We start from the raw sequence: 13,272 nt of genomic DNA, 5'->3' as shown, positions 1-13,272 counted from the left end.
TCCCTGCATCTGCGTGGGTTTCCTCCCACAGTCCAAAGATGTGCAGGTTAGGTGGATTGGCCATGCTAAATTGCCCCTATTGTTCAGAGATATATAGGTTAGGTGGATTAGCCATGGGAAATGCAGGGTTACAGGGATGTGGTAGGGGGTGAATCTGAGTGTAATGTTCTTCGGAGTGTCGGTGTGGACTTGTTGGGCTGAATGGCATGTTTCCACACTGTAGGGATTCTACCCAAAGCCGAAAGATAAACATTTACGAACATAAGACCATAAGATGCAGGAGCAGAATCAGCTATTCAATGAGATGGTAGATGATCTGATAACTCCACTCTCCTGCCTTTGCCCTATATTGATGATTCCCTTACTAACTAAAAATCTATCTCAGACTTGAATGCACTAACAACCCAGTCTCAACAGTCCCATGCAGTATAGAATTCCATAGATTCACTATCCTCTGAGTGACGAAATTCCCCCTCATCTCTGACTTAAGTGTCCAACCCTTTATTCTGAGATTATGTCCTCTGGTCCTAGGTATTATAAAATAATAAGAGTGGACAATCTGATTTTTCAGCAGTCTTTCTTCAAAACGATAAAACCTGTTTTTTTATGATTCTTTATTGTACGCTTTCAATGAATTCATTTGCCAGTTGCCACCTAAAACTCCACTGAAAACATTTGGCTCCTTAATATCAGATCTACAGTATATAGTGCTCAACATATCATATGAATCACGCTGCAATCATTAAAGGAACCAAAAACATTAAGCTGCTTGGAAGTCAAATTTGAAACCAAAAGTAATCAAGATTACCAAAATCCAATCAGTCTATTATTTGTAAGGAACACTCTGATTGGGCCAGTTTATCACTGGCATTCTTGCCATTTCGAATAAACATGGTTCAAGTACACCCAAAACATCAACATGAAAGAGGGAACCTTTTCATCAATTTTCAGCACTAATCTGTGATCTGAAGTGCAAACAAGGGAATTAGATTTGCCTGCCGTTACATTTCTTTGCTATGGGTTGCAACACCAAATTAAATCAGAGACAAAAGTGTCAACAGTATAAACACATGCTCTCAACACAGCATAATATTAACGAAAGTCCCTCAACTCAACACTAGCAAGAATAGTACACATTACTTAAATCCTTACATCAGTCATGCAAACTCACTAACGAATAAGACTTCAAGCTTGTGTAGCATATTGATCTTTTCTGAAAGTCCACCAAGGCAAGACATCCAATTACTGAACACTGCCTTAAGTGCACTAACATTCCAAAATAACACTTCATTCTCAATAGTGAAAATTCATCTATTAACATTTCTAAACATCAGCTACTGTGCGTTATTCATCATATGGTTTCAACCACAGGGTGAAATCAATTGTTCTACTGTGGTTAAAAGCTATCACTATTGGCAAGAAAACACTTAGGATCTGATGTAATACAACAGAAGCACTAAACTCAGGTTTTACCTTGAACTCAGAATGCAGTCACTGGACCCTTCCCAAGTATTTGATGCATAATGATTTACATGAACTATTCAGCACAGATATGAACTTACAGTCTTACATGATGAGAATTAGTTAGCGAACAAACTGTTTTACAAGTTTAAAGGGAATGTCTTTCCACAGGATTGAAGCAGTTTAAAGGCGACATTTTGACTTTCCTCGTATCAAAAAAAAACCCATGAATCGGTAATTATGTGATACCTGAAGGCAAAACAAGATAATTTCTCCAATTATGCGTGTCTTCTAACGCTGTTTCACTTGAAAATTATGTTTGGTATCAACTTTCTACAAACAATGTTCAGATAGACCAACAAATACATTTTTCAGAATCTTGGGTATGATACATTTTGTGAAACTACCATTACATCTTAAACTCACTGGGCAAAATCTTATCTGACCTGAATGACATAGGCTATGGCAAGATTCATGGGAGAATTGGGTAAGAATTCCAGCGAGGTCTACCTTGACATCAGGAACAACTCACTGCATTTCCCAAGCGCTGAGGGGAGTTTCTCTCAACGCAGCAGTGAGTTGCTAATTAAGGAGATTATCACTTGTTAAATACCTTTTTAATGGCACAGCTCATATCATTGACAAGTCAACTTCCATCTTACCAAATGCATCAAATAAATTTGGAATCAAGAATTCTCGACATGGAAGTCAGAGCAAGTAACTTGGTGAATTCAGCTCACCACTGACTGTGAAGAGCCTCCACCAAACAGTATCTTGGGGCATGATTCCCAGGGTACTAACCGCTTATACCCCTCATCCAAGCACACTGGCACCTGACATTTACCAACCTCTCAGGATCCTCATGGCACCTCTCCAAAACACTTGCACAGGATGCTTCGGAAGCACAGTTCTGAAGTGCAGCACATCCCAGCAACCAACATTGAAAGGCTACAGCAGAGATACCATACGCATTGTGGACAGGCACTCAGCACGGGGATTGGACTAGGTTGCAACTCAGGGTTTGCTCTATTTCTCGCTTAATACCTACCTGCAGGCTTTCAGCATCCTAACTTGTCTTGCCATACCGTGCCTGTTAGAGCATTGGCACATCAGCCAGAGCCAAAAGGCTACCAGCATTGCTGTGTCGACATGTTCTTTTGTGCAGACACGTAGTCTGGTTGCTTGTCAGTAGGGATCTGTCGGGTTTGGCAAGAGACACATCTTGCTGTACAGCGCACCAAGACATCAATGTAACACCTACAGCCTGTGTCAGCTGCCTTTATGGTAAGTACGCTGGATACTTATTCAACCAAATGGCCATGTCAGAAAGTGGGTGTGGATCTCATCTTCAGTCCCGAAAATGGTGGGCCATTCCCAGTCAAAGGGTCCTGCTACCCACAGTCGTAGGCATAGATCCAGCAGCTCAGCCAGAGTCAATCATCCCCTCGGGCCAGGCACTGCCAAGGGATACATCTGACTACAGTCTAGGCTGTGAACAATGGCCAGTCTGTAGGGCTTTCATAAGCAGCTGGGGAGCTGCAAAGACAGTGATTGGTGGCTGGTCAGTCACCTAGAGGCTGTTAAAAGTCGGTCAGATGTCTGGGTGAATACAGTCCTAGAGGCCTGTGCATTGAGGAGGGTGTAAAGGGGGTCTATTGGGGCATTGTGGGGGAGTGGGGGGGAATTACTGCTAAGAGGGGTCTGGGAGCCAGAGCTGGTGGTGGGAGGTGGGGGGTGTAGCAGAGGCATGTGCAGATGTGGGGACAAGGACAGTGGCGCTTCGGTGGGGGGACTCTAATGATTGCATTGACAAGTTAAATGATTGATGTGAATTTAGGATGGGAAGGAGGTCAGAGTGCAGCAGGCATTCCCTTTTGGCTGAACATGTCGGACACTCAGCCAGGTAGGTGCACATGTTGCAACCAGGACCCTGGTGGAGCAGATGCCAGGGCTATTGAAGATGCAACTCCACTGTTTGGACCAGTCTGGAGAGGTCCTCCAATTTAGTTTGGAAATAGTCTGCTGCATCATCCTGCATGCTATGTTCTGCACAACTGGATCAGGCAATGATAGATGCTGAGGAACTGGGAAAATGGGAGTAGTCTTCTGATCAGTAAGATGATCACATTGGGAGAAGGAAGCTCTCCAAGTGCTTGACAGAGCTCAGTTGCATCAGGTGCTATAATCCAGACAGTGCATGGACTGATACCCAACTCCAGCCAAAGAGGGGTGGGTGCAGCAGAACATGATGAACTTTAGAACAGTTGTTGGACAACATGCAGCATTAAGTTTGCATTGTCGGGGTGAACTGCAACCTCTACTCATTTCTTTTGTGTTCGTTTTTGCTACCTGTCAACAAAAGGTCAGTGGGCACTGGGGGAAGAGTAGTAGTGATTTAGAGAAGGTTTTTAAACAGGATGTAGCTGAAGACAAACTGCACCGGATGGTTACACAGAACAACATAGAACATAGAACAGTACAGCACAGTACAGGCCCTTCGGCCCACGATGTTGTGCCGAACTGTTACCCTAATCCTAAGATCTATCTAACCTCCACCCTACCTTATACTATCATCCATTTGCCTATCTAATAGCCACTTAAATGCCCCAAATGAAGCCGACTCCACTACCCTCTCCGGCAATGGATTCCACGTCCCGACCACTCTCTGAGTAAAGACCCTACCTCTGACATCTCCCCTATATCTACCTCCACTCACTTTAAAACTATGCCCCCTCGTAATAGCTACCTCCACCCTAGGAAAAAGTCTCTGGCTGTCTACTCTATCTATACCTCTGATCATTTTGTACAACTCCATCAAGTCACTTCTCATCCTTTGTCGTTCTAAAGAGAAAAGCCCTCGCTTTCTCAACCTTTCTTCGTAAGACCTTCCCTCCATTCCAGGCAACATCCTGGTAAATCTCCTCTGCACCTTTTTCAACGCTTCCACATCCTTCCTGTAATGAGGCGACCAGAACTGGACACTACTCCAGATGTGGCCGAACCAGGCTTTTGTATAGCTGGAGCATAACTTCACGGCTCTTGAACTCAATCCCTCTATTAATGAAAGCTAACACACAATACGCCTTCTTAACAACTCTATCCACCTGGGTGGCAGCTTTCAGGGAACTGTGGACTTGAACCCCAAAATCCCTCTGCTCCTCCACACACCAAGAATCCTTCCATTAACCCTGTATTCTGCTTTCAAGTTTGTCCTTCCAAAATGAATCACCTCACACTTTTCAGGGTTAAAATCCATATGCCACTTCTCAGCCCAGCTCTGCATCCAATCAACGTCCCTTTGTAACCTAGAACAGCCCTCCACACTATCCACAACTCGACCTACCTTTGTATCATTCGCGAACTTACTAATCCACCCTTCCACTCCTACATCCAAATCACTTACAAAAATCACAAATAGAAGAAGACCCAGAACAGATCCTTGTGGTACACCATTTGTAACTGAGCACCATGTTAAATATTTTCCGTCCACTACCACCCTTTGTCTTCTAAGGGTCAGCCAATTCTGAATCCAATCTGCCACATTTCCCATTATCCCATGCCTCCTTACCTTCTGCATGAATCTACCATGGGGAGCCTTATCAAATGCCTTACTTAAATCCATGTACACCACATCCATTGATCTACCTTCATCCACATGTTTGGTCACCTCTTCAAAGAATTCAATAAGGTTTGTGAGGCATGATCTACCCCTCACAAATCCATGCTGACTATCACGAATCAAACTGTGCCTTTCCAAGTGATCATAAATCCTATCTCTCAGAGCCCTTTTCAATAATTTGCCCACCACTGACGTAAGACTAACTGGCCTGTAATTTCCGGGGTTATCCCTATTCCCTTCTTTGAACAAGGGAATGACGTCTGCCTCTCTCCAATCTTCCAGCACTATACCTGTGGACAGTGAGGATGAAAAGATCATCGCCAAAGCCCTGCAATCTCTTCCCTCGCTTCCCATAGGATCCTTGGATAAAGCCCATCAGACCTGGGGGACTTATTTATCTTCAAGTTCCTCAAAATTCCTAGTACATCTTCCTTACCAACATCAACCTTGTTACACCGCAACAAGGATGAGAGAATGGGGTAGTATACATGAGGGAGAGCTATGCTGTGAGCAGCATGGCTTTGTGATTACTATGTCATTACGTTGTTGGTGAGGGTCAACAGTAAATTGCCAATTTTATCCGGGCGCACAGAAGCCTTTTAAATATGGTACTGGTGCAAAGGATACCAATCTTTTGATGATATCTGCCAAGTGGCAAGTTGTTGTGGGAATGGTGTGTGTCAAGGACAGGCTGGAATTGGGGGGAGGGTGGTGGAGAGAGAGAGAGAGAGAGAGAGATGCCATTGGGGTAGGGTTGTGTGGTTAATGGGAACAACTTTGTCAGATATAGTAGGAAATCTTGCTAGGTCTCACTGTGAAAAACTGTCCAAAAATGCTCAACTCAACTGGCACTTAAGTCAAAAAAAATTTCAACCCCTATATGTCAGCAACGGAAGTGAATTACTCTAACTGAAATAATTACTATAATAGAAAATCTTTTGTAAATGTTTGGTTGCTACATTACATTCATGAACTAACAAATCAGCTATAAGCAAGAAATCATCTTCAACTTCTTCCTACCAACTGAAACTCCAAAAAAATTAAATAATAATTTGAAACATTTCACAACAATAATATTGAAATTATAGATTTAATTTTCTTGTAGAAATTCAGCCAGATTAATTTGGAATCAATCTCTTCAAGACTTGGCACCATATTATATTAATTTCTGTAAGAAATCACACAAAAGGTTCACAATTTATTAATATTATTTATTCCAATTGCTTACCTTAAGTAGTAAAGGATATTTGCAGATTCTCTGTATTGGGGTTAACAAATAGCCTTCCAGTGGTATATCTGTGGTCTTCATTCCTCCCAGAACCATGCAGTTCTAAAAACAAAGTGGGCCTGTTAACTCACTAAAACAATTTTACATGCATAGATACTTGGAACAACTGACTCCTCAGGTGACTATGTGAATTTTGAGTCAAATATTACATCCAAAATAGAAATTTGGCATTTTAGAACATTCCTGCTTCAAAACTTTACTTAAATTATCAAATTCAAATTAGCCTCATGTCCAAATTTATGAATATATTCATTCCACTCCTAGAGATGTCGATGTAAACATAATGAATAACTATTGAATCTTAGGTTTTGCATTCAAAATACTACAAAAATTACATAACATTCTTAAATAGTTTACAGACTTGACCAGGGTCGTAAGAAATAGCATTAAAATCAACATCAGAAATATTTTCAATTAACGAAACAAGATTTCCTGAATGCATAGGGCTTATATCAATATTTATAGTAGTATACAACTGAGGAAGAATAATTGTATTAGTCAGTCCAGGATGATACAGATAATATTGAAATAAACACATGATTATGCAAATTCTAGGAGAGGCTGTACAGCTTACCAAAAGCATTGCCCGCACTTCAGGTATTTTGTTCAATTCCATTAAAAGTCTCAAGGCTTTTTCATGATTGCTACAGTATTCTTGATAGACACAAAATCGATTTTTCTATAAACAAACACAAAGACGACAATAGTATTAAAGAAAATGTTTGTGTGCAACAGTTTATAGCTGCTCAATCCTAGATTTATATTTAGTGTAATGCACCATGGGAGAACAACATATTCTGGTTTATATGGTAAAATAGGATTCTTTAGAAAGAAAAGCATGATAAACAGCTGGATTGTAGCAACTCAGATATGGTAAGGGAAAAATGAATTTCACTCACACAGCCACCACCTTTTCACAGTAATTGCACGTTCACAGGCATGACAGGCCAAATGGCTTCCTTTTGTATTATACAATCCACATAGTTCCCCACCAAACCATAATAGAAAGTTCCATAAGCATCACACACGTGTACACGTCCATATTATTAGCTATGGTATTGGTATATGAAATTAATACAAGACCAAGGTCAAATCACTGCTGTACAAAAGGTGAAGCTGTGATCCAATGTGAAACAGCTCCAACTTATTGAACTGACTGAATAGGACATTATGCAATGTATCATTGTTGCAAGCATGATAGAGAGGTGAGTGTAGTGATTGTAATGAAACAGCCAGGTGGACCTCATAGAATATCATTTTGAATGGTCAAGGGTTAATCATTGAAGTAACTGCAGAGAGGCCGGTATCCTGTCACTAAGTCACCCTTTATTTACTTGTGCACAATACACTGGCTGTGGCCAGCCAGCGCGGTGTCAGTCACTTGGACTGAGAAGATTCTAAATCCCCTGGTTATATTGGTCAACCAGGGCTTCCTGATTGACCCAGATTAACAACCCCAATCCAGAATCTCATAATCAACAAGATCCACCTGGTTCCAATCACTACAATATTTGGCTTAGAAAACCCATAGCATAAAAGGTGATTTTTTAGAGGAGACCTGATGAGGTTCGAACAAAATACAGCTTTTCTCCTAGAAAGTAATGTAGGCAAGTTCAGGGAAAGATAGGGTACCTTGGGGTCAGGCTTAAACTGTGAAATTTCCAGTCCCAAGATGATTGGTTAGAAAACTGCAGATTATTAAAAGACTGAGAAAGACTCAGCTTTCATTTTTTTTAAAAATGAGGATTCATGGAAGACAACTTCACAGTTCACAGACATGCTGGAGGAAAGTATTTAAATCAAACCAAAGAAAGTGACAGAGAAGGGTAATTTATCGAGATTTGAAACACTGTAAATAGAACCAAAAATGATATAAGGAAAATATCATGGTCCTGTTGTATTAAGACTGGACATGCCAAAGCCAATGGCTGGAATTTAAATAGAATACCCCAATTTGCAATAGTAAGAACGTTTGATGGATCCTCAGAAAAGGAAGCATCAGGAATGCAAGAAGGTACTTAAATTGTAGCAGCAGTATGAAGGCTTCATGTTTCTTTAGAATGTATTACGAAGAGAGAGATAACTATAAAGAGGCAAGAAAATTATTTTTTTGAATATTGGTTAGTAGTAGCAGACTACTGGGAGGTTCTTCATACTTTGTCTCAAAAAGAGATCCATGCCACAGGGATTAATGCTGACGCCACAATAATTTATGACATATACTAATGATTTGGACGAGAAAAGTGAAGGTACTATAGTCATATTGGCAACTGACACAAAAATAGGTGAGAAGGCAAGTTGTATAAAGTCTCAACATAGAGATAGGTTCAGCAAATGGGCAAAAACTTGGCAGATGGAATGTAATGTTGGAAAATATGAGGTTATGCACTTAGACAGAAAGATAAAAGAGCTGAAGGTTATTTAAATGTAAGAGGACTGCAGAAAGCTGCAGCACAGAGAGATTTGGAATTTCTTGTCAATGAATCACAAAACGCTAGCACCCAAGTTCAGCAGGTAATAGACAAGGCAGATAGAACGTTGGCCATTATTTCTGAGGAAAAGTATTAAAATTGGGATGTCTTGCTAAAACTATACAATGCACTAGTTAGACCACAGCTGGAATACTGCTGGTCCCTTTAGCTAAGGAAAGAAATACTGGCATTTGGAGGAAAGAATGGATGGATTGTCTTATGTGGAGAGGTCAAGTAGTTTGGGATTGTAGTTACTGGAGTTTAGAAGAAAGAGAAGAGTACAAAAGAGTGCTTATTGAAGCATATAGATTTTTAGGGGACATGACAGGGCAGATGCTGAGAGATTGATTTCCCATTTAGGGGCTGGGCTAAGAATATTCAAGGTTGAAATAGATTTTTAATGAGTAACAAATCAGCGGTTGTGGGGAAAAAGGCAGGAAAGTGGAATTGAGGATTATAAGATTATCCATAATCTGATGGAATGACAGTGCAGACTCAATGGGCCAAATGGCCTACTTCTGCTCCTACATCTAATGATATTTCAGAAAGGTATTTTCTTATGCTTCAAATCAAGTAGGTAAACCAATTTAGATATTGGGACATACTGCAGCAAGTCATTTCCTGACCTGGAATGATAAAGTTGATCTTCTAGAAGTTAATGAAGGAAAAAAATCTTAATTGGACGCATACATGGAGGTTACAAACCAGTCCGATCATATACAATTAGATTAAAGAGCAACTTATTAAATGGAGAGACTGTAGCTGTAGTAGTAAAACAATTCCCTCTATACTTAAATGATTTTTTTCCTTGAGAAATGACTTACCTGTTCATAAATACTGACTTCAACAAGATGGAGCAACAAGCTGTAGAGAAAATGAGGTGGTACAAAACTAACATGCTAGTTTGTTTCCTGACTGAGTTATGACTAGATTTAAAGCATCTGTAAGGTCAACCATTGTGCCACCTGTTCACTTACAAAGCATGTCGTATCATATGCCAACTTATTAAGATCTGACTTATGATATCCTTGGTTTCTCATAGGCTTTGATAGTAGCATCCTGGCTCATGAGACAAAGGCCATTGGCCAAGGCCTACTCCTCAGGGGCTCCTGCGTATAGAACATGGGTCATTTTCTTTTGGCTGTATGGGTTTGGCAGGGAGTGGTGGGTGTCAGGGGTGGTCAGAGATAAGGGCAAGGGGTGTGACTTTCAGAGACCATCCCTCAAGCCCCGTCAATTCCTCTAATTGCCTGCAGGTTGAGGAATGCCCCCCCTCCTCCATCCCACAACCCATCCCACAGGTTGGCCTTGTTACCCAAATGTGCAATCAGCCACTTTTCCCACTGAAGACTGGTCCTCGGGTTCTTTTTTCTTTATTCATTGACAGGAGGAGGGCGTCACTGGCTTGGCAGCATTTATTGTCCATCCGTAAATGCCCAGAGGGCAGTTGAGAGTCAACCACATTGCTGTGGGTCTGGAGTCACATGTAGGCCAGACCAGGTAGATGGCAGTTCCCTTCCCTATAGGACATTAGTGAACCAGATGGGTTTTTCTAACAATCGACAATGGATTCACGGTTATCATTAGATTCTTAGATTCAAACCCGGGTCTCTAGAACGTTATCCGGGTCTCTGGATTAACAGTCCAGTGATAATACCACGAGGCCATTGCCTCCCCAGTCCTATTGGTGAGTTAAGGCCCTTAAAAGGCCAGTTAAAGGCCTTAATTGTTGGCATGTCAAGAAAATCCCCATTGGCCTGCTTACCCAGTACTGGCAAGGGGACAGGTATCATCCAAGGCACACTTGCCTAATTATTTCCCCTCTCACCACTTCCAGAGAGAGGAAAATTCCACCCTTGGAATCAAATTCAGTTTTTTTTTGTTTACAGAAGAAGCCTAAAGTGTAACAGGAAGATTAACTGGATATAAGCACAATATCTTCTTTACTCAAAAGTTAACTCAACACAACAGATCTTGGCCTCAAAATTAATTGACCTCATTTGGTTAAAAGGTTAGGAGTAATTTAAAGTCAATATGTGAAGACTGTACCCAGGTTGTGACCAGATTCCATACTGGAACACAAGTCCGAATACAATGCAGGACAATGTAAAGCAGCCATTTTTGATACAGAAAATATTTGTACGTCAGATCTTTAAAGCCCCTGTATGGGATCGCATCCATAAGTGCAACCGTTTGCAAGTCAGATACTTGTGAATCGAGACCCCCTATATTCATGCCTTACTATATAGTTGTGCTGTTTAAGTGAGTTGCCTGAAGGCAGTCATGAGAGTTGGCCTCCTGGAGGGTGTTTTACCCAATACGGCAATGCTTGCTATCTCCCATATTGTAAGAAATTGGGCTTCACTACTGTAGCACTGAATACAACAGACATTTATTACAATTAACCATCATGCACATTCAGGCATGCAAGTGTCTAGGCTAGTGTTAAACTGTTCAATACAACAGTTGAGTATGCTCTGAAGAGGAGTTACAATTCTCTCCGGACCAACAGCCTGCAGTCATGGAAATCAAATCAATGGCAATGCCAATAACGCCAACACATATGTTGTTAGTCTCGCTGCAGAAAATCCTCAAAAAACCTATTTTATTTAAGTGAAATGTAACTGAATATTTAAATGGATTACTAACTTAATGACTGCTACTAAATACAGTTGATTACCCCTGAGAAGCTAATTTTATATTTGTTGTATGTCAAATTTCTCCATTTTTTTATTTTTCTTCAGATGCTTTCATCTAAGCTTCCAACTTAATGCAAATAATTTATTTCACTATCTGAAGGTATAAATTAATAACAAAGTGCATTACGATTTCCAAATTTGCTGTATGTGAATATCTCAAATGGAATTTGATATCATTGCTGCCTAGCTACTGGCAGACTCGGCTTCAGATTTGAACTAAAAAGGAAAACAATGCCTCAGAGAACAGTAGATCTTTGTGGCCGGCTTTCTAGGAAATCTGAGGTAAACATCACATTTTGCTGCTGACCTCAAAATCCTGGCCAAGCGCACCTATGGGTGTGAAAATCAATTAAACTAATTAACACTGTTTAGTAAAGAACTGGTTAAATTCACAAACATATGCAGCTTCTTGATAAGCATTCATACATATTCAGCAAAAGTAAAAACCTTTCCCATTCTCCCCCATTAAAAAAAGGCAGCGTATCTGAAACACACCAAAAGCATGAATATCAGAGTTTTCCCAGGTGAAGGGTTTTCTTGTGTACAAGAATACAATTTCAAAAACTTTATCCACTCAAGAAGCAGCTAAAGAGGCTAAATCTTGGTGTAAGAAATGTGGTAATCCTATACCGAGTGCCCCATCGTGAGTCTAGAATAAATGGTCCTAATTTAATGCATTCAAAATTTCAAATCTACATTATTCCAGAACAATTTCTAGGAAGATTATCTTACTGTCAAGGGAAAAAGATGCACTCAAAAAAATTTTAGAAACAAATTCAATGTGGATTGATCTAATATTGCATTGTATTCCTGCTGACATCTCCCAGGTGACCTGACAATTTATTACATTCCAATAATTCTTTTTCTATACAAACTAAGAAGTTTTGCAGATCATGTGAAATACACAGAGCTTTGGGGATTGCATGATAGAGCGACTAAACTGAATTGAGTTTCATCATTGTTTCCTACACTATGGTACACTGCTCAGAGACAGATGAGTCTGTTCTTCCATAATGAAATGAACTTCTTCACTCAAAATTCATGGGCAGGTAAACTGCCCCCTCAAAATCCCCAAAAATCCTTGAATAATTTAGTGGGAGGAGCAATCAGGTAGAGAAAAGTTGATCTTATATTTGGAATTGACAGAATCAGAGGGGAGCTACAACTACTACAGGTTCTCTCTTGCATTGGTCACTAATAGGCTCAACATAGGACAGAAACAGCCTGCGAGTGGAGGAGCAATCAGGAGGGTAAAAAAGAAAAGGTAAGTCAGCAAGGCAGCCAGGGTGGATTGGGGCCTACTGCTGTGGAGCAAAGTTCTAGGGGCACTGGGGAAGCCATTGGCAGTGAGTTGAGGCAGATAGGCTCCCTTTGAAGTTAGAGAGCCACCTATCAGGGATTTGCTCTGCTCAGCCAGGCAGTGGGGATAAGGGTAACAGGAAGAAGCTGCAAGGGTATAGGACAACATGGCTGCTAAACGCAAAGAATTGTTTTAAAAGGCATCACCAAAAGGAAATCTTTGTTAACTTCAAGAAACAGCCAAGAAAACTTTAAATTATAAAGGTAATAAATGCTTTTCAACTAAAAGTAGAACATCTAGGTCAAGGTTACATATGTTCAGGAGCTAATATGTAGGGAAAACATAGTGGGTTCTACTGCAAGGAATTCAATTGTTAAATTTTGATCTGAGACACTGTAAACAAAGAGTTTCTGACTGGGTAAAATCTTTGAGCT

General features: G+C 40.5%; 1 protein-coding gene across 1 annotated transcript in view; it reads right to left on the bottom strand.

Moving 5' to 3' along the window:
• prex1 (phosphatidylinositol-3,4,5-trisphosphate-dependent Rac exchange factor 1) overlaps positions 1-13,272 on the bottom strand; it is a 220,540-nt gene that overhangs the window by 118,455 nt on the left and 88,813 nt on the right. Inside the window, exons 4-5 of the mRNA XM_020527744.2 lie at positions 6,943-7,047; positions 6,309-6,410 (exon numbers count right to left, since the gene is read on the bottom strand). Coding sequence (XP_020383333.1) covers positions 6,309-6,410; positions 6,943-7,047 — 207 coding nt within the window. The remainder of the gene's footprint in view (positions 1-6,308; positions 6,411-6,942; positions 7,048-13,272) is intronic.

Source organism: Rhincodon typus, chromosome 19, assembly GCF_021869965.1.
Source record: "Rhincodon typus isolate 14 chromosome 19, sRhiTyp1.1, whole genome shotgun sequence".
Classification (NCBI taxonomy): Eukaryota; Metazoa; Chordata; class Chondrichthyes; order Orectolobiformes; family Rhincodontidae; genus Rhincodon; species Rhincodon typus.
Note: the sequence above shows the minus strand (reverse complement) of the source record. Positions and strands in the feature narration are given on the sequence as shown.